General features: G+C 49.5%; 1 protein-coding gene across 2 annotated transcripts in view; it reads left to right on the top strand.

Annotated features, from left to right (window-relative positions):
* Nucleotides 1-470: 470 nt before the first annotated feature.
* The window catches only part of dock1 (dedicator of cytokinesis 1), a 215155-nt gene continuing 194335 nt past the window's right edge, over nt 471-21290 (top strand). For both annotated transcript variants that reach the window (XM_062525877.1, XM_062525878.1), the window contains exon 1: nt 471-623. In XM_062525877.1, the coding sequence (XP_062381861.1) occupies nt 575-623 (49 nt within the window). In that variant the 5' untranslated portion in view covers nt 471-574. The remainder of the gene's footprint in view (nt 624-21290) is intronic.

The raw sequence follows: 21290 nt of genomic DNA on the forward strand, positions 1-21290 counted from the left end.
TCGAAGAGAGAGTAGTCTTTAGCCAGGAGGTAGTCCTATTACAATACAGAATTTAGGACGAGATTAGAGTTGCTGTGAAAAGTCGCAAAATGTGACTCGGAAATAACAATAGCCTTCGATGCTGCTGAAGGGAACGAATTTCGTTTGCAGCCTACACTTTTTGGATATTATTGGATGGCTCGTTTGTAAGATTAACACTCCTTGATAGCACTGTACACAAACAACAATTATGAAAACAGTTTCACCACGTAACAAATATACCCTATTTTAATACACAGTAGCCTAGACCTGTTAGTAGCCTACGCTAAAGCAAATATGCTACTCATTGTCCCGTCTACCATCATTGAAAAACTTTCCCAACAAGCTGTTTTACGCCGGTCCTCTTGTGACGCCAAATACCACATGACAAAAAAGTTTCTCATGAGCTCGCACTCTACCCCCTTGTGGATCATCCAGTTATCGGTGGAAAATGGCGGCTAGAGGTGGAACAGTACATCAACAGTGAAAACAAAAAGTCCAGAGAAAACTGAAGGAGCTTCACTAGACACGACTCAGGCACTGAAAAAGTTCATACATGAGAATGTCTCGCTGGGTGCCCACGAAAAAGGAGAAGTATGGAGTCGGTGAGTAACTTGCAAGCACTGCTGTGAGCTACTCGCTACTTTGCATCCGATTGCACAAGTTTGGGAAGAACGGTGATTATGTTATTCTTCCACTGCCCTGTCCCGAGTTTTCCTCATCGTTTCAGAGGCCCATCGTTGTTTATACGTTTCTGAGTTACATTAGTAGTGTGTGTGTGGGTGTTCGTGATTTGGATACAGAGATACCACCGCAAGTTTGAATAAATGCAAAGCCCTGGGTCTTCCTTGTCTTTGTAAGCGAACAGTGTGGATTGGGAATTGACAGAGGCGCGCCTAGTTGTAACAGTGTTTCCTGTGTTGCTGGGCCTGCACGGGAATCACTGAGCTCTGATTATGCTTTTGGACGCCCATGGCTACATCTTGCTAAACAAATAGTACTGTTTCTGAAACCACAGAAAAGTAAATATATAGGCTGGTTTGTACAGCGCGCCCGTAGTTCTACTTATTTAGCATAGTTTTTTTTGCGAGATTTTATTCCATTACAGGCTGTTAGCATATCGCGTCTGTCAGTATGTGACTTGGTCTCTCGACTGTGCTCATTTGATCCTTATTCTACAGGAACATTTTGTCATGTATATTTCATTTATAATCTCATCTCTTACCTAGGTAGGGTTAATGAGCATCAGTATTTGTAGCTTATTATACTCTAACTCTAGCCTACTTAACATTGACATTTAGGGTCATGAATAGTTTGCACATTATCATGAACATCAGAAACAACTTATTCTGCATATTATAACTTTAAACCTCTAATAGTCTATTGTCTTTGCCTACTGTTATGTCTCTACTACTGTGGTACAGAGCTGTTGGAGAATTTCTCCATGGGATTATTACGTATCCATTTATCCACCCATCCTATGTTTACACAACTTGTATTCTCAGTTATCAACCAGAACACAAAAAAGTTACAATATGTAGTAGGCAAATCCTACAGAAGTTCTGCAGAAGGACGTTTCTGGGAAGACGGTGAATGTATAATCATGTAGGCCTATTAGTAATCTACATACGACTTCACATACATGGCTGGTCTTTTTTTTTTTTTTTACATCTGAGCTAATGGAGGCTAAAAACGAGCTGTGTGTGAAGCCACAGCTCTGCAGGTTCTCTGTGGGCTAGCCTACTTTTTAAAATAAATGTCTGGTTTCGCTTTACACGCTCTCTCTCTGCTCTCTGCCGTCTTACAGACTACAGGCTTGAATAATGAAATCCACAATATGCCACAAGGTTAACAGAAGTGCAATAGTCAATAAACTGCCCCAGGTGGCAAAATGATATCTGCATATATTTGGAAGTTGGTCAGCACCCCACTGGTCTGCTATCAGCCCCCCATAATCTTTACCGTAACTGGATTTGAATATTTTGGATTTCAGAAGTCCTTGGCAATTTCTAAATCATGTTCTTGTTGTCAAACAGGTGTTATTCTTGGTACTTGAAGGCTGAAGAAGTATCTGTTAAATTAGATGCATATGTTCCATGCTGGTAACATCTTAAATATGTTAATGGTTGGTGAAAATGAATGAAGAAAAATAATTTTGTTAGTAAGTAGCAGAATGGTGGGTTGTACTCACTAGTGGGCCGTCCAAAACCCAATGAGCAGAAGACCAGTGAGCAGCGCCAGATCACACCCCGGTGGGCCGGCAGTGGTCCACTGGGTCTTTGCTATCTGGGGTGTGGTCTGAATTTACAAATAAAATCAACTCCACTTTATCCCACTCATGCTATGTTTGGCAGCAGACCATTGTGAGAAGTCAGAAAAATGAGTACACTTTTGATTTGTTTGAATCAGGTATTCCAGAGACATTTTCTGTCTGAAACTGTATGAACAAAGAGGATTAACCAGAAAGTCTACAGACATCATCAACCGCAAACATCTGAAGAATTTAGATTTAGGCCTTGTAGGAACCACTGCAACAGTGTCTGTTCCGATATACACACAGCTATAGCCAACCCAATGAGACATCTCTGTCTATTAAGTATGAAGTCTGGCGGTTGAATTCTCTGATGGCTACAGCCTATTTTTGTGCAACCCAAAGGATTGGCATGGGTCATAGGAGCCTGGCCTCTTGTCGGCTGCAGAGAATTTTCCTCGTTCCAGACTGAAGTGCTCTACCTGGAAACACTCAGGGCAAATCCCAGACTGGGTGTGACGAGGGCTGCAAGAGCAGGGGACTTTACTGGGGTCATGGCCCTAGCAACCTGGAAAGAGGAAGTGATTATGTCACACAGGAAATTCAGGGGGGACCTGGGCTACCTGCCATGAGTAATGCAGACTGATATCCTCCATGTCTGTAAAATGATTGCTTGATGGTGATCGAGTCAGAGGTTAAAAAATGAAGCCATTGTGTTTGCCATATCATTTTGCTGTCACTGTTCATCTCGCCGCCTATTTTAAAGCCAGCCTTGTGGCTTCGCTGACTGAATCAGCCTGGGGGTATTTTAAGGAAGTTAAAGTAACACAATGGTCTAATGTGTTTGTGGTCCAATTGATGGTGCACGTATAATGACGCTGATAGTGTTGCAGCTGACAGGAGTTAAAAATGGCATTATGGAGCTAATCGTAATATGATCTCATATTTGCTTATCATGTGAACTGAATTATTTTTGGACGATTGTCAGAGCTGCATCTAAACAATTGATAAGAGTTCCATCATAGTCTACTTTAAATGCTAATCTGGTTTCACTGTCAGTGAGTAATAACATTGTTTTTCTGTTCAGTGAAAAAGGATGGTTGAAGTAGCTGTTTGAGAAATGAAATATGTATGAAGGCTGAGGGCTTTTTGCTTTCTGACTGTAGCACTGAGATATGAGAGGAGCTCTAAGGAGCGTGGATGAGCTCGTCAGCCATTGGCCGAGCCTATGTCATAGGGTGCCTCTCATGCAACGTTTAATACGTCCTTCCTCGCTCCTCGGGCCTCGATCCTCACTGATCTACATAAAGAAAGATAGAAGAAGGGATAGACTATCCCTTGTTGCTGCCCTATCATTCTTTGGCCCGAGGAGTGAGGGAGGACGTATTAAACGCTGCATGAGAGGCACCTTTAGCATGACCACATCACCAGTGGCCGAGTCTACAGTAGGTCTTAACATGACCTCATCACTGTGGGCATCATCTACTGGCCTCATCTCCCTGCCTGTGTCAAACCCATGAGGTCATTTCTGCTGCTCTGATTGGCCTTGTTGAGGAGCGAGGCCCCGCTAGTGTGAAGAATAGCATCGCATGGCATGATGGATCATCCCTTGTTCTTTGTGACCCATGGTCCTTGTTCATTCAAAGAAGGTGACTGGAGAATGCATGCCCAGCCAAGACAGTTGGGATTGTGAGGTGACTTTTTACAGGTCTCATCTGTTGTTGTGCTCAGTCTTCTCTGTTTTAGCGCACTTGTAGTTTTTTAGTTGTCTTTCATTCAACTAGAAATGACCTTGTTTCCCCCCAGCAAGTGTCAAATGTAATTAGACAAACAGAAGTGAAAAACAGCTACTTGTAACATTTCTGCTCAGCCTAGCTGGCCGTAACTGCACAGCCGACTGACCCCCCCCCCCCCCCCCCCCCCCCCTTTGCTCAACAGTGGCCTGACCTGAAAGTGGCGGGTGAGATTTATTTGATTGTTTGTGTTGAGGAATCTCTGTACCATGTCCTTGTTCATGTCCTGCATTCCACTGAGGTGCTTAGCATGCCTTCAGCACTGCTCTGAGGGCTCCTGGAATGAGACCTGGCTGAGGTGGAACACCCTCAGTGGATTGTCCGTGTGCTCAGGTCACCTGAAGAAGTTATCAGAGACCCTTAGGTGGCCATGTTTACACATGGCAATGATCAAAAATGTGTTTGTCATGACATCCCATTCTCATTGTAATTTCAAAAAAGAGGTAAGAATTGAGATGGCAGACTGAGCAGTGTCGGTTTTTGGGGGTGGTGAGGATGGAGGTGGGTGGTGTGATCACACAGGAACAGTCTGAGGTTCTGAAACCAAAGGGTGTCATTGTTTTTCTTTGGAGCAGGTTTCCCCTCCGCTGTGTGATGAATTCATTTGCGCTCCTTTTGATTGTTGTGTGGAGCGTGGTGTGGTTAAATGGCACTCCATTAAAGCGCCGTGGCTCCTTGAAGAGTGGGCTGTTTTGTTGTGTAGTGACTGGAGAGGAGACGGGGATGAAAGCGTATGCACAACATCAGCGAGACACACTCTCTGGGTGGCTCTCCTCCTCCGTCGAGACTCCTGAGCAGTATAAACATCTCATTGAATATGCATTTTCTGTATTTTTCCTGCTCTCTCTTTCTGTGTCTCAGCCTTTTTCTCGCACTCTCTTCTCCGACTCTTTTCCTCTCTGACACTGCCTTCCACAGATTATTCTGTTCATTATTTCAAACCAGGCCAGACACATGTCTGTCTGGAGAAACAGTGCAGATGGTGTGATTAGGACACTTGAGTTGTGTACGGCTGAGTATTTTGGTTTGTTGAAAGGCTACTGTGTACTGCCTAGTGCCCCCCCCCACACACACACTTCCAGAGCAGGGGCCAGGCCAGATAAGGAAACAGCACTTCCTGTTTCCTTGTGCCCTCCCTCACATGTAGCCTCCGTGCTCCGGTCAGGACAATGCTGCTGCAACCCCCCTCCTGCCTGGATGTGCTCCGGCTTATCATGCAACACCCTGTCATTAGAGTCCGAGGGGACAGAGAGCCGCTCAGGGGATTGTCTCAGAAGGATGTGTCCTATGGATGGCTTTTTTTCCCCCTTTCCTGCTGCCGTAGTCTTGGGCTTGGCAGCAGCCGGGAAGAGGGAGTCTCTGCCACTGCTCCACATTGCAGCCCCACCCAGGCAGGCCAGGCCGCATCAGGGCCCAGTGCAGACGACTGGAGCCCCAGTCCCGGCTTCACCAGTCTCCACCCCAGCGCTGCCCGTAGCCACAAACGAGCTGCTCTTTGTGCTGGTGTGGCATTGAGGGCAATTAAAAGGCGGAGTCTGGCGTAATATGATGTGCCGTCGACTGTTTTCCAACTGTCTTGTGTTGGCGTTTTCATGATTGCGCCAGCGGTGTGTGTGTTTGTGTGTCTGCAGCGTTCTTTTTGGGTACAAATAATGACTAAAAGTTCTCAGCAGTTACAAGTCTCTGACTCACGAGGTTTTTAATTACCTCTGTGTTTTTGTAGTGTACTCGAAGTTAATGCAGTGCTTTGTTTGTCATGGTGGAAACTTTAGACCCACTGGCACCCAAAGCAGACAGCACTGGCAAAGGGGGAGCCACCTTTGTGATTTCCCAGTGATACGCTCGCGTTTGCATCTTCTTTTTTAGCTCCGCTGCACCTGCTCAAGTTCAGCCATTAGTGCGGCGCGTCTCTCTTGTCTCTTTTGGTCTCGCTGCCTCTGCACAAACACGCCCGAGCATAACGAGGCACCTGTTCTCACACGCGTACGACGTAGGAGGAAGGACCTGACAGAGCTGAGGTGACAGGAGAGAGGAAATATAGAACACACTCAGGGTGTGATCAGAGAGAGGGAGGGAGTGATCAGAGAGAGAGGGGGAGAGAGAGAGGGAGGGAGGGAGAGGGAGTGATCAGAGAGGGTGAGAGAGTGTGTGTGAGAGAGAGAGAGATGGGGAGGAGGCTACACAAGAGAAGCAACAAGTAGAGTGTGTGAAACGGCGAGAGGCCTACCTGATCCGCATGAACTGAGTATTTATAACTATAGGGGTGATGAGGCGCCGTGTAGAGACCCCCCCCCCCCCACCACCACCACCCACGTCTTTGTTGCCTCTCGTCTCTCTCCGTGGTGACAGCCCTGGCCACACAGGAACAGTGAGATTATTTTTAGAGTGCTGCATTCTCCGTGTGTGTGTGTGTGTGTGTGTGTGTGTGGTGTGTGCAGTGTGCAGTGCACCCCCCTCCTTGTTTGTTTATGTCTCTGCACTTAAATTCCAGGAAGTGTCACTTTGTGTCCTGGCTTTTGGCGACATCATCACCACCTCCCCTTTGCCAAGCAGTCACCCTCACAGCTGGCTCCGTTTTCTTTAGCCAATCAGACGATGACCACGGGGACTGCTCCCGTGCTGATTCGCTGCAGGTTGCTGTCGGCTGACCCCTCCGCCTCCTTGACATGGTTGCGTGGTTGTTAAGCTGCTGTTGATGTTTTCCCACCAGCGGCTAGTTTTCAGCAGCCCACATAATAGGCCTGTCAAACCGACGACCCTTCTTCCTCTTTTTGCTCTCATCTACGTGCTTCTACTCCGCCAGGGTGAGCACCACAGAAGGTGCACTAACTTTTGCTAATGTCATACTCAACAAAGCGGTTTAACACTCTGCCTCAGACACACAGATGTCCACACACACACACACACACACACACACACACGCATACACACACACACACACACACACACACACCTCACACACAGCACATCCCGCCTCATTGTGTCCCAGTGCTCTCTCTGGTAAAAGCCCTGCTCTGACAGTTCTGCCAGCCTTTGTTGTTGTTTGCCTCGTAATTGAGGAGCATTTTTTCCCCCCGTGCTTGTAATGCCTCGGAGATGTTTTCATTCCAACCCAACAGGCTTTTAGCTTCCTGCCGGCCCGGCGCTCTCACCTTTTCTCTCTCTCTCTCTCCCTCTATCTCTCTGACAGTCACTTTCTCTCCCTGCACAGCGGCGTGTTGAGTCTGCCCATTGCATAACTTTTGCCCTTCCTCCCTGACAAGACCAATGATGTCCTTCAGCAGGAGTCGGCGGCCGCTCTCCTCTCGCCGGGAACTAACAATAGGGCCCAAAAACTTCTCGGCAAGACAAATGGCAGATGCTTCATTTAATCAGCACTTAATGTGGAGCCCTCGCCTGCGCCTCCCCACTGCTCCTGCCCCATGCACCTCCCTTTAACCGCCTCTGTCTGGGAGTTAAAGGCAGAGGGGAAGTTAAGTGACCATGACAAAGTGGTCTCGGCTCTGCGCTTGCCCTTTAGTGAAATGCTCCTGTCTCATGTCATATTTTAATGGTGGCTGCGCACAGAATGGGGAGATATAAGGAGGGTCCTTTACGGGCTCAGACTCCAACTGACATCTGGCAGTCCAGAATGCTCTTACTTTTCAGATGAGACGCGCAGCAGACACATCCTCACACACAGACTTGAGGTGCCGCGCTTTATAGAAAATGACACTTGATAATGTTCTGCTCATGCTGGTGGGGATGGTGGGGCGGCAGTGACATTTCTCCGAGAGCCCTTTATGAGCCGTTTTACTCATCAGTCATGAGTTTGTCATTTTTTTTTAACTGATGTCTGTTTGAAGGACTTTGATGTGATGCTTTCATCAGTGTGTAGTTCTGCTTTCATCAGTGCAACTGCACAGCTACAGCATTCTATACAAATTGAATATAAATGACAGTCATCATCACTGCACTCATAGAAGAGCAACTGTGCAGAAATCACAATGGTCATTTGATCAGATATCGAATGTACTTAAGTATATAGTAGCCCTTTTTCTATTCCTGAAGCAAGTAAGTGAAGGGTTAATGGATTGACGAGGCAGCCTAGTTTGGATGAAAGGACGTGCAGCAGAAGACTGGTCTCCCAGGAGTCACTCATGCACTTAGATCATCTTAATCATCCTGCCATTGTCTGAGACTCTGCCTCTTTGGCCTCTCCTTGCCAGGCAGCTGTTTGAAGACCAAAGATGCTCTCCGTGTGTGTGTGTGTGTGTGTGTGTGTGTGTGTGTGTGTGTGTGTGTTTGTGTGTGTGGAGGTGGTGCGCATGCGCCAGTCTTTGACAATGTCATGTCTGTTATGTTTATCGTCTCGTTCCACCCCAGTCCCCTGCCTTGTGCCGTCTCAGAGATGGACAGCTCCTCTTTCCTCTGCGCTCTGGACAGCCTGCACTCTCTCCCCTGGGCACAGATGGTTGATGTGGGGGCTGTGACAATGAGAAACAAAGGTTAATTGCACTGCCAGATCTGTACCCAAGCATACAAATGAACTCTCATTAATATGGATGCTCGCTTAATGGCACATAATGACTTTAGTACTGTACCAGCCTACGTCTCTATGAAAAATCTGGATATTTTGGATACTTGTGTGTGTGTGTGTGTGAGAGTGTGTGTGTGAGAGAGTGTGAGTGAGTGTTAATTTAATGCCTCACAGGTTTTTTTTAAGTATGAGGTTTTCTTCACTGTTATGGGGGCGGCGTGATGTTAACCAGACTGGTGCATTGAGTTGGGCGCCAAGAGCCGCCTACTTTAAATGGAGAGGGACTTTTTCTGTTAGTGTGAGGTTTAGTTGAATGGTTTAAATGAAGTGCTTCTATATGCACATGGCCATGCGGGACCTCTGCTCAATGAAGGCCCAGATGCCCAGTGTCAGTCACTCTCCAAGACCAACACAGCCTACCGTTCAGCACAGCCTACCATGCAAGACCAACACAGCCTACAGTACCATACAAGTCCAACACAGCCTACCCGTGTGTGTGTGTGTGTGTGTGTGTGTGTGTGTGTGTGTGTGTGTGTGTGTGTGTGTGTGTGTGTGTGTGTGTGTGTGTGTGTGTGTGTGTGTGTGTGTGTGTGTGTGTGTGTGTGTGTGTGTGTGTGTGTGTGTGTGTGTGTGTGTGTGTGTGTGTGTGTGTGTGTATATGACTGATAAAGAGAGAGTGTATATGTGTAACATATGTGGTAAGACCTTTCACTCCCTTTCCTATTTCCCAAGACACGCCTGCTTGGATTTACTTGGTTAACCTCAGGAAGGACAGCCTTTTAGGGCTTAAGTGTTTATGAGTTTGGGAGTGAGTGTACAAGGGTGTGTGTGCATGTGCTTTTGTGTATGCTGGACTGTTCTTGAGTCTTTGGCATCTTAGCCTAACCTCAGGGAGAGGGAAAATCGCTAAGTGAAAGTGTGTGTGTGTGTGTGTGTGTGTGTGTAGAGGACTGTTGCAGCACTGGGTAAACCATGGGCAGAGGGAGAGGCATTTGAGTGAAAGCTGATTAAGTGGTGCAGAACAGCCCAAGCAAACAAAGTCCAAACTGCAAATCCCTTCTACCCCTCTCCTCCACCCCCCCCCCCCCCCCACCTCTCCCCATCTCCCATCACCCCCACCACGGCCTAAACAAAGAGGACAGAGGAGATCACTCCTGCGAGAGTTATATATTACACCCCATTATATATGCATTGCTCTATCTGTCCACATCCATACCCATAAATTATTGAGCTGATGCCTGCTTGGCATGGCAGATAGCGCGGGGAACCACCCCTCTTGGAGACGCGCCGCTCGTCTGCGGCGAGGGCCATGGCTGTCAGAGGAGAGCAGGGCAGCGTGATGTATGCCCACTGAAGAGGCCTGTCACCTGTGTGAGTGGGCTTTGGGACCCAGCGCCAGCGGAGGGGAGGGGAGGGGCGGGGCGGCTCTGTCAGCGCGGGCCACTCTCGGGCCCCTGTGGCCAGACAGGGAGACAGGCCGAGAGACAGGCATTCATTTTTTTTTTGCTGGCATTTGATGAAACTGCCTTTTGTTTGCGTGCGTGGCTGGTTAAACGCTTGATAAAGTCAGGAGCGGCATGCTGACAGTTGATGCGTGGCTTGAATGGCATTGTGTTTTGTGGTGTGTATGAGTGTGTGTGTGTGTGTTTTTGTTTGTGCGCTTATGTGCTTGTGTGTGTGTGTGTGTGTTTGTGATTGGCTCTCGGGGAGATAAACTGATGTGACTCCCGCAGGGTTTTGTAGACGGCGATACCAGTTGTTTTGCGTGATTAATTAACTGTGGACTAATTTGTGTAAATGGTATTCATGAATTGCTTGCCTTTGGTTGGAATATGCCTTCCTCCAGAGATGTGGGAAAGTTGATGTGGGTGTCTCTTAAGTGCTCTGACGCACATTTGTTGTCTTTTTTTAAAGATGCCAATGTGATGTTTCAATTAAGAACTAAGGCCTTTGCATAAATAAACACTCTCTTTTTCGTGAGACCAAGTAATGGATCCCAGATAAATATCTGTCATCACGCACACATATGGGTACATCATGCCATTACTCTAGGAGACTTGGGTTATCACAAATAAGAACCACGCATTTAGAACGTGTGAAGCCAGCCACTGCAGTACACGTGTGTGTGTTCAACAGCTAGCTAGTTTAACTCGTGCTGCTGGCCTGACCGCTGCCCCTCTGCTTTGATCGCAGCCCTTGATCCCTGTAGACTGTGTACTGTGTGCACATCAATCTCCAGTCAATGATAAGCTAACTCCAATACGAATGCAGATCTATTTGTTTGGTCTGGCAGCATGTCACTCACGGTGCTGCTGAGCCATTCCGATTGCAACCAGATGCATAGTAATATTTACTATGGCCGTCTGCTCCACTATGGGCTGGTGTGGAATCTTTTATTGATGGGCCTGGTTTTTTTAGATTCTCCTCAGGGATGCACTTCAAATAGGAGTGGGCGCCGCCGCCTGCTCCTGTCCTCTGAGTCATGAAATGAGCCTTTGAGGAGTAGGAGAGAGAGAGCGAGGGAGAGATGGAGAGAGAGAGAGAGAGAGTGGGGGCGTGGGAGATAGAGATAGAGATCGAGAAAGTGAGAGATAACAAATGGGTGAGTGGAAGCCCCATCCAATCTAATGTCGGGGCCCTATTAGAAATGTGCATTTTGATGACATCCCCCCGCGAGCATCCCATGCAGCAGGAAGTGAGCTGCCCCTGCAGAAGGAGCCGTAGTCCTGAGCCAGCCGCTCTCCTTGTGTGTGAGGAATGGACCGGTGTCCTGCCTCATCCCCCCTGCCGCCGTGGAGCGCATATGAAGTTGCCAATTAAGGAGCCCGAGTGGAGCAGCGCTGGCAGGTTCATATGGAGGCTCTGGCCCTCCTGCAGGAGAAGAGGGTTAGCCAGTGTCTCTCCGTTCTGGGTCAGCGCAACTCTTTCTTTCATTCCTCCTCTCTCTCTCTCTCTCTCTCTCCCTCTCTCCTCTCCTCTCCTCGGCAACAGAGAGGTGATGTGCGAGCAGGCGCCGGGTGGCGGGGAAAAACAGCGGAGGTTAATTAGTTTGGTTCTCGTTTTCATCTCCGTCTAATTAATGCGGAGGCTTCCAGCAGGACCGCCGCCGGCACCCACGGCGACCTGTCAGCGCTGTCACCCGGCCACTTATCCCCCGGGATTATTCTATTGATTCCCCCCCTAATCACGCCTATCTGCATTCATTACCAATCAAACGGTATCAGTCAAGGCAGGAAGCAGTCAGGTTTGTGTCAGGTGGCTGTTATTACTTGTGAGGGATATCAGTGTTCATTTAGTGCCGCTGCGCCCCGTTGGTCCTGCTGTCGCACGCCAGTGAGCGGCTCACCCTCTGACCACCGGGCATGGAACTCGTATGGAATTCCCGTCAGCGCCACCGGCCCTTTTTCTCTCTCCCTCCCCTCCGGAACATTCCGCAGGCCTTTGTCACGTCAAGCGCAAAACATTTTGCGAGTTCAGAAAGTCTTTCTCCTGCGGTGAGGTTTGTTTTGCCCTCGAAATGGGAAACAGAACGCTGTCCGGATCAGGGTGTTTTTTTATTTTATTTTTTTAGTCGAGGGCGTTGGTGTGAGAGGAGGCAGAAGAAAAGAAACACAGCAGCATCGATTTTTCCGCTGCATGTGAAGGCGTGCGGGGCAGGCTGCATCTTCCTCTGATGCCCTCTCCTGAGTGATCTGCTCAGAGTTGGACAGGTGACAGTAGTTCCCCTGCACTTCTGCACAACCCATCTACTCTTTTTACAGATCAGTGCTCACAAAGGAGGAAGGTCATTGGTACAGTTTTAGAATTATGGATGGAACTTTTAAGCACACCAAACCCGTGTGTGTGTCTCTGTGTGTGTCTCTGTGTGTGTCTCTGTGTGTGTGTGTGTGTGTGTCTCTGTGTGTGTGTGTGTGTGTGTGTGAGAGAGATATTAGTGACCTTGAGGAAAGTCTTGTACAGGCATGTGTGACCTGCTGTAGTTGGTGTGTTGCACTCTGTTGCTCTCTCTGCTGTGTGTGCTAATAATGGAGCTGCTGCTGCTGCTGCTGCTCAGACCCACGCCTGCCCCAGCGCCACCTGTGCCCTCTGCCCCAGCAGACCTCCTGAGACCCCCCCTCCCCTCCCCTCCCTCCTCCTCATCCTCCTCCTCCTCATCCTTTTCCTGCCCTTCTGCTCCTCATCCTTCTGCTCTTTCACACACACACCACACACACTCTCTCTCTCTTTCTCTCTCTCTCTCTCTCTCTCGCTCTCTCTCTCTCTCTCTCTCTCTCTCTCCATCTCTTCTCTGCTGTCCCTCCCCAGGTTCTCTCATGCTGTGCCTGTAGCTGTGTCTCTGTAGACCTGTAGAAGTGTGATGAGTTGGCTTTTCTGTGCCACATGCCTCCACACCCAGCCCCCCCCCCCCCAAATGATGGGACCATTTGAATCCTTTAGTGAAGCTATGCAGTCAGCAGCAGCAGCAGCAGTGTCTCGGGCTTAGGCTGGCGCACAGAAATAAATCAATCCTCTGCATTTCCTGTGAGCACTTAAGAGCTGAGCTGAGCCGTGGAGAAAAATGCACACAATGGCAACAAGTACACGAGACCGGGGGTGGGGGGTGAGGGGAATCTGCTGAGTCAATTATGGTAATTCTGTCAAAATGGTTTACTGCCATTATCTCCTCATTAAAATTCCCCACACAAGAACTTATTGTGCACTTTGCCAAATAATTGGATATACCTAGATCTGCAGAAACTGGTCTTTCACAGGCTCAATGTTGGCTCCTCAAGTTGCTGCCTGACATTCTTGTGCGTGTGTGTGTGTGTGTGCGTGCGTGCGTGTGTGTGTGTGTGTGTGTGTATGTGTTATCCGCTAATAAAGGGCCTGGTGGCAGTGTTGCCAGCTGGCACAAGTCGTCTTGCTTTGGTGATGCTATGTGCGAGTGTAACAGGGTCTGTGAGCAAGTCAGGCCTGTTGTGTTTAGTGCGGCCACCACGGCTGCTGAAGGCCTGCCACTGATCTGAATGGGCTCATGATGTTAGCATGGCCTCTGCTCATCTCTGCCTGTTTGGCTCAGCGCCTGCCAAAAGGCTCTCTCCTCATCTCTACACACGCAACTTTGTTTTTCATCCTCTCCTGTATGCCATCTGCCCAAGTGGGTTTCCTCCAGTCTATCTCCAGCCAAGTGTATCAGGGTGAAGGGGTGTGCTGTCCCCCCCCCCCCCATCTTGAGTGACCCAGTGCAACCCGCTGAGGGTATGTTAGCACTCCACTCAACCTGATTCTCCTCTCCTGTCCTGTCCTGTCCTGTGCTCCTGCAGGTGAGCCCACTAAATGCTGGTGCACAGAGAGCTCGTTGTGCTGGTGCACAAGTGTCCTTCAGAGGGGCCAGGTGGTGCTGGCCGTGCTCTCCTGAGGCACGAGGGGAAGCTTCCATTAGGAGAATGACCAGGATCATTGGAGTGGCTGTGTGATTTATGTGCTGCTGAGAGTCGCATGCACTTGGGCCGTTGATGGGAGGGGGGGGGTGCCTTGGCGTGAGGGAGCGTGTGCCCTGCCAGATGCTATTAACGAGACACTGGCACAGGTGTGGCAGCACAGACGGTTACTCCTGCCACTGCTGCTACACCTGCCATACTCCGGCTCCTTCTCCCCCTCCTCTTCCTCCCCCTCCCCCTCCTCCTCTTGTCCATTCTGTGTCCTGGAGAATGCCACACTGTCTCCTGAATGAGGCTCTGGGTGGGGTGTGTGTGTCTGTGGTGTGTGTGTGTGTGTGTGTGTGTGGTGCACATCGTGGCTTGCGTCCAGAGCACCTCCCACGCCCTGACAGCTCTTTGATGCATTGTCCGGCCCTGCCCTGCCCCACATGATGCATGTGATGTTTGAGCTCTGTACTGCTGTATTGTTGCAGTGAAAGGCCAGCTGGGCTCACCCAGTACTGCTCACTGGGATCCCTCAGGATTGGGTGCAGCTCGACTCTCTCTCTCTCTCTCTCTCTCTCTCTCTCTCTCTCTCTCTCTCTCTCTCTCTCTCTCTCAGCCCCCCTTATTTACCCATTTCTTCCTCTCTTTCGCACCATCACCCTGTACGGCTGGCTCTTAGCCTTCTCTCTCTCTCTCTCTCTCTCTTTCTCTTTCTTTCTCTCTCTCTCTCTTTCTCTCCTGTTGAAGTTATTTCTTCAGCATGAGCAGCCTTGTGCTTAATTTCAGGTTAATTGCTGGAGCACTATCTCCCAACCTGCCGTGCAGATAAACATGGCAGGCTGGTTGCTGTAATTGATTTAAAAGGGAAGGTGTGTGTGCGTGTGTGTGTGTCTGTGTGTGTGTGTGTGTGTGTGTAGGGGGGTCTGCGGGCAGTGCGGTGGCTGCTGGGTGGCGGGCCGCTTGGTCAGCACTGTGTGACATACGAATGCAGCGATGCAGCAGGTGGGAACAGCGGAGGCGTGTGATTGGCTGGCTGCTGTTGGAGAAAGAGAAGCTGTCGGCGGGTTTTCCCACAGGCATGCCTGACTTTGTTTTTTTCTTTTCCTCGTGTCAGAGCTCTGAGTGGGATTATTCAGGTGAGGTGCACATGCACCGATAAAGACAGACGTACAGACACATACAGATGTGTACAAACAGATGACACACTTCTGTACCCGTACGCTCTCTCTCTCTCTCTCTCTCTCACACACACACACACACACACACACACACACACACACACACACACACACACACACAGAAAGGTATGCCAATACCTACACATCACAAATCACACATAACGTGAACAGGGGGGAAAGGTTAGGGGAGAGTTCTCCAGCAATTAACCTGAAATGGACTCACAAGGCTGCCAATGCATTTAGTGACCTACAGTATCTGTCACTGCATCACAATACGGATGCTATCTTCAGCCTCCTGACACATTGGGAGACGCTGGCATTTGTGCCTCCCATCAGCTTGATTGCTCCATTACGCCATTGCTGTTCCGTGATTGCTCTCGATATCCCCGGAATAACTAATAATAAAATCTGCCTTTTTCCGTCCCACTGACGAGGCTGAGCCAGTCTGTGGTGCTGCACCTAAGCATGTGGTTTTGGGACGTATGGGACTCATCTGTGTCTGTGGTGCTGCGTCTGTGTCTGTGGTGTACCTAAGCATGTGTTTTTTGGCGGTAGACACTCATCTGTGTCTGTGTCTATGGTGCTGCACCTAAGCATGTGGTTTTGGGCGGTAGACACTCATCTGTGTCTGTGGTGCTGCGTCTGTGTCTGTGGTGCTGCGTCTGTGTCTGTGGTGCTGCTGCACCTAAGCATGTGGTTTTGGGGCGGTAGACACTCATCTGTGTCTGTGCGTGTCATGTTGGATAAGGACGCGGTGACAAGCAGCCACTTTAATTACCCATCACATCCGCGCGCCGTCCCAGATGGAGCACAATTACAGCTCAATGATCCAGCCGAAGCTGCTCACCGTGTTCCATTGCATTATTCAGCAGCCGTTGACAATAGCAGTCAGTGCCACCGCTTAGCGGCGCCGCTCTCTGTTTGCGTGCGTGCGCGCGTGTGCGCGTGTTTATGGATGTCATGTTTGGATTTGAAGCATGTCCTGTCATTGTTCACTCACCCACATCTCACTGAGAGGGGTGAATGCTTGATGGGATTGGGAGCGTACACTGTATCTGTACCCTTGTCTCTCCAAGGTGGTGTGTGTGTGTGTGTGTGTGTGTGTGTGTGTGTGTGTGTGTGTGTGTGTGTGTGTGTGTGTGTGTGTGTGTGTGTGTGTGTGTGTGTGTGTGTGTGTGTGTGTGTGTGTGTGTGTGTGTGTGTGTGTGTGTGTGTGTGTGTGTGTGTGTGTGTGTGTGTGTGTGTGTGTGTGTGAGTGAGAGGGTGAAATGAGAATCCTGTCACTGGGCCCACCTGAGTTGTATTGTCACAGTGTACTCCATCGCTCTGGCACATCTTTGCAGACTTTGAAAGTCAAATGTGCTTAAGATTTGTGTCTCCTTAGGCGCCGCTGGGGAGCGTTTGCCTTCTCCTGCTCACTGTGTTCTCAGCGCAGATCTGCATTCATTGGGCCATCTCAGGCAGCCGGCCCAGCATGCAGAGGAGAACACCCACTCCTCTGAAGCGCTGGAGTCGGCTAATGGCCTCTGCTTCACCCCCTCCTCCCCATGTCCCACTGTTAGGAACTCCATCTCATTTCATCTTCATGAGCTTCAGAGAACTTCTCCTCCGTCACTACGGTGAGCGGGCCAGTGCTTCTCCTTCTCTCACTCCGTCTGTTTCTATTGGCTGTTCCATCACTCTGTCTGGCTCTGTGGCCCTCTCCACCCTGTGTGTGTGTCCTGAAGACTGGCTGCCTGTACTCGTATGGAACTAGTCAGTCCAATATGGAAATGAGACTCTTGTGAGCAGTTGTATGGATTAGTCTGGACATATCAGGCTCAATATTTACTTTAGCTTCGTGTCTGTCTACGAAGGGTCAGTAGAAATATGCAGGCTTGTGTCCAGTCACGTCTTCGACTTCAGCATAAATGGACCAACGGTAGAACTAATAAGGACTAATAGTTTTCTTTGCCAATACAAAAGTCTGCGTGTCTTCATTCAAAAAGTAAATGCTATGACTGCTGCATCACAGCTGTGTAGGAAAAAATTCAATTTGGATACATGTGACAAAATCCCAAGATTAAACAAACGTCTCATGAATGGATAACTGTTGAATCACATCCTTTTTGGATAGGAGTGCCTGTTTTTGAGAACAGGATGTAAATGTCTCAATCACACTGTACTGTGGCTGTCTCTGTCTGTTTCTGTGCTCTCGGTCTCTCTCTCTCTCTGTGTGTGTGTGTGTGTGTGTGTGTGTGTGTGTGTGTGTGTGTGTGTGTGTGTGTGTGTGTGTGTGTGTGTGTGTGTGTGTGTGTGTGTGTGTGTGTGTGTGTGTGTGTGTGTGTGTGTGTGTGTGTGTGTGTTGGAGGTTACTGGGCTGGAGTCTAGCACTCTTGGCTCTCCCAGACTGGCTGCAGTGAAGACGGGGTGTCCTCCTCAAAGAGCTCCATTCACACAGCCAGAGAATAGCTCCACAGCATCCTCTGCTCCCCACAGTGATCTCCCTCTCTCACACACGCACACACACACACACACACACACACACACACACCTCATCTCTCTGCAGGGAGAGAGTCGATGGCTTCGGCAGTCGATTACTTCCTCCAGTGTGCTATTATTTTTTTTAGATTTTTTCCTCCCCTCTCGCTCTCTCCCTCCCTCTCTCTCTCTCTCTCTCTCTCTTTGTTCTCTCTCCCCTCTCCATCTCTCTCCTTCTCTCTTGAGGATATAATAATATGCTGTAGCCAGTGTGGATTAGCGCAGGTTATTAGTGAGCCAGGGTATGGAATTACAATCATGGTGTTGGGGCTTTAATGCTGGCTGTGGTGAATAGTGGCTAAGTGGAGGGGCTTCCCCTCCTTCCGGTCTTTCTTCCTCCTCCTCCTCCGCCTCCTCTTCCTCCTCCTCCTCCTCCTCCTCCTCCTCCTCCTGCTGGAGATGAGACCTGTGTCCTCCTCACGTGCTGTTTATAATTAGGCCTGTGTAAATGTGCGTTCCCTCTTCCTGCCCCTCCGTCTCTCTTCCTGGCCGCCTCTCCTCCTCTGCCCTTCTGTCCTACTCTTGGCTCTCGCTCCTCCCTCCCATCTCTCACTCACACTTTTCTCCTCCTCCCTCCTCCCTCCTCCCACTCCTGCATCCCTTTTTCTGTTCCTCTCTCACTCACTCACTCACTCCCTCCCTCCCTCTCTCTCTCTCTCCCCCTCCCACCACCCTCATTTCTCACTCCTCTCATTTTTTACCCTCAGTTTTCATTACCCAAGAAAACATTTGCATTCCGCTCAGGGGACTCCTCTGTGCTGGCTTCAGCGCTCTGATGTTTATTTCATAATTGGACGGCTTCGGCGGACGGGCCTGCGAATCGCACAGGATGGGAATTGATTTGCATATGTTGTTGCCGGTTAACCCCCCATGCGTTGGCGCTGAGGTGGTGGAGTCTGTGTGAAATACAGCTGGATTTGTTTTAATGAGACATTCCCTCACACACACACACACACACACACACACACACACACACACACACACACACACACACACACACACACACACACACACACACACACACATATAGTGACCTCTTGATGCACGCACAGAGGGGGAACATGAACACATGAGACGGATATGATGCCACATGGTTAACACGACATGGCCAACATCCAAATAAGCAGTGCATGGGGAGCTATGACGAACACAAGGCGTGGGGACAGGCAGGAGTGAGCGAAGAGACATGGCCCATATGTTTCACTGCACTGTCTGGGACATGGGGAAAGGTGATGGCCTGGTGTGTGATTGTGGTGCTTGTGCGTTGGGTGATTTGATGAGCAGTGTCAGGGCTGCATGGATCTGGGGGTTAGGATTTGGAGAGTTAGCTTCAGCTAGTTAGGATCCCAGCTGGCCACCACCATCTTTAAAGATGTTGCCCGACTTGCGCTCACCTCTGGCATTTTTACAAACAAGCTAATTGGGTGCCACATTTCTGATGGCCACAAGTATGTCCAATTATGCCAAACTATGCTGTGTGGTTGATCCTCCCAGCAGGAAATTGTCAGTTAGACCACCAATCTGGACTGATGACATTCCATGCTAGTACTCTGCTAGTGAGCTGAGCACTTACTTCCGTTGGGCCCAATTTCAGATGGTTAGTATTGTCCCAAAAGGAGCACTTTTAAACACTTACCAGAAGTGACGTCCATTGGCGCCCGTTTAGTATGAGTAGTGTCCATTGTTCCACACTGTACTTTTTGACCATTATTAAGATGTCATCTGTGTACTTTCAGTGTTTGCGTTATCTGCACTTTATACTTCAACTAAGTATTTGAAGTGTGCAAGTAGGCGGTTTGAGACACAGCCCACGTCGTCTCCATCTTTAAGGTGGCGTCTAATTTACTAACTCTAGACGCTGTTGGAAACGAGCCCGTGAAATGCTATTTTGAAAAAGATGATTGCGCTGAGCTTCAAACTTTTTGGGCTGAGGTAGCTCTATCCTAGCATGGGCCATTAGAATGAGTGGGGTCAGTCCTCCCTCCCTCCCTCTCCAGTTCTATATAATACCTCCGTGGCACTGATGGATGAGGAGCAGCGGTTTGGATTGATCTGGAAGTGTGAGCTCAGCTGGCTCTATTGGAAATGCCCCGTGTGGGCCACACATTCCTCCTCACATTTGATTGATTTGTTTGTTTTTCTCCTCTGCTGAACTTTGCGCGGCTCTTATGTGGCCATTAGCGGCTGTAGCCATAGCGGCCTCCATAGTGTCCTGATGATGGGCATTAGCCGTGCTGGCCGCCTGCGAGAGAGTGACCTGCAGAGAGAGAAGCTGTCCGTGGGTGTGATGGGGCTCTTATCTAATGGTGCCCCCTTTAATGACGCTGTAATGGAATAATGGCCTCCTGTTCAAAACATGGAGTCCCCCTGGCCTCCACAACCCCCCCCCCTGCCCCCCCCTCCTCCCGTGCCCATACAAACACACGCAGCTTTTTTTTCCTTGCCAGAGGTTCTCTTTGTGTGGCGGCGTGTCACCGCCGAGCTCATTTCCCTCCACCATTGTTCCAGTCCCCTCTCTGGTCCATTCACCGCCGCCCGCTGGATTGTTCTGGAAAACAAAATAGCACAGCACCGCTGCAGCCTCACACAGAGAGAGGGAGAGAGAGAGAGAGAGTGAAAGAGAGGGAGAGAACAAGAGAGAGAGAGAGGTGTGTGTGTGTGTGGGTGAGGTTGGATCAGGTCCGTTTGGGCGTGTGGCTGGAGTGAAGCAGACGGTCGACGGAAGTGATGTGATTACTTCTCCCCGAAACGCCGCCCGGAAAAATGGCAAGGTCACCAAGTGATGGATGCCAAATTGTTGGAGATGCAGTTTCATCCAGCTGGGATGATGCCAGTTCTTAGCCCATGGACCTAAACAGTTTATGTTGTTATTATTAAAGCATTTACACACACACACAAACACATACGCGCACACACTAACACACTCACTCTCTTTCCCTCCCTCCCTCCTTCTCTCTCTCCCTCTTTCTCTCTCACACACACGTAGAATATTAACACATCATCATTGTTCAATATGGAGACCAGAAGAATGGGATGCCAGCTGTGTGTGTGTGTGTGTTTGGAGCTGTTTCTCCTGGTGCAGGCGTGCTGGTGGCTGGTTCAGCTGCATGGTGATGGTGATGGTGGTGGTGATGAGCTTGGAGAAAGGGCAGCTGCTGTCTCCACACCACATCCATCAGTGGCTCACGGCTCCCCCAGGCCCCTACACAGCCTCACCTTGGCCCTGCTCCCTGCTCCCTGCCCCGCCAATCCCCCACACCGGCCAGTCAACGCAGATTGATGAAGGCCTTTAAGGGTGCTTAGTGTTGACACACACACACACACACACACACACACTAAAGTCCCTTTCCCACATAACTTCTAGAAGTTACCCGGACATATTTACCCGGGTGGAGGCACGACACGGACGTTTCCCACATGCGCTTTATGTCCGAGTGATATACGGGTAATTGTGTTCACACTAGACCCGAGTAGGAGCCGCGAGGGGTGGGGCAATGTCAGCTTGTGCAGGGGGAGGGAGATGATGCTAAATAAATGCGTTGTTGTGCTGTGTTGCCTGGATGATGCGAACTTACATCAGATCCAAAACATCATGAAACAACAGAA

This window comes from Sardina pilchardus, chromosome 22 (genome assembly GCF_963854185.1).
Source record: "Sardina pilchardus chromosome 22, fSarPil1.1, whole genome shotgun sequence".
Taxonomy (NCBI): Eukaryota; Metazoa; Chordata; class Actinopteri; order Clupeiformes; family Clupeidae; genus Sardina; species Sardina pilchardus.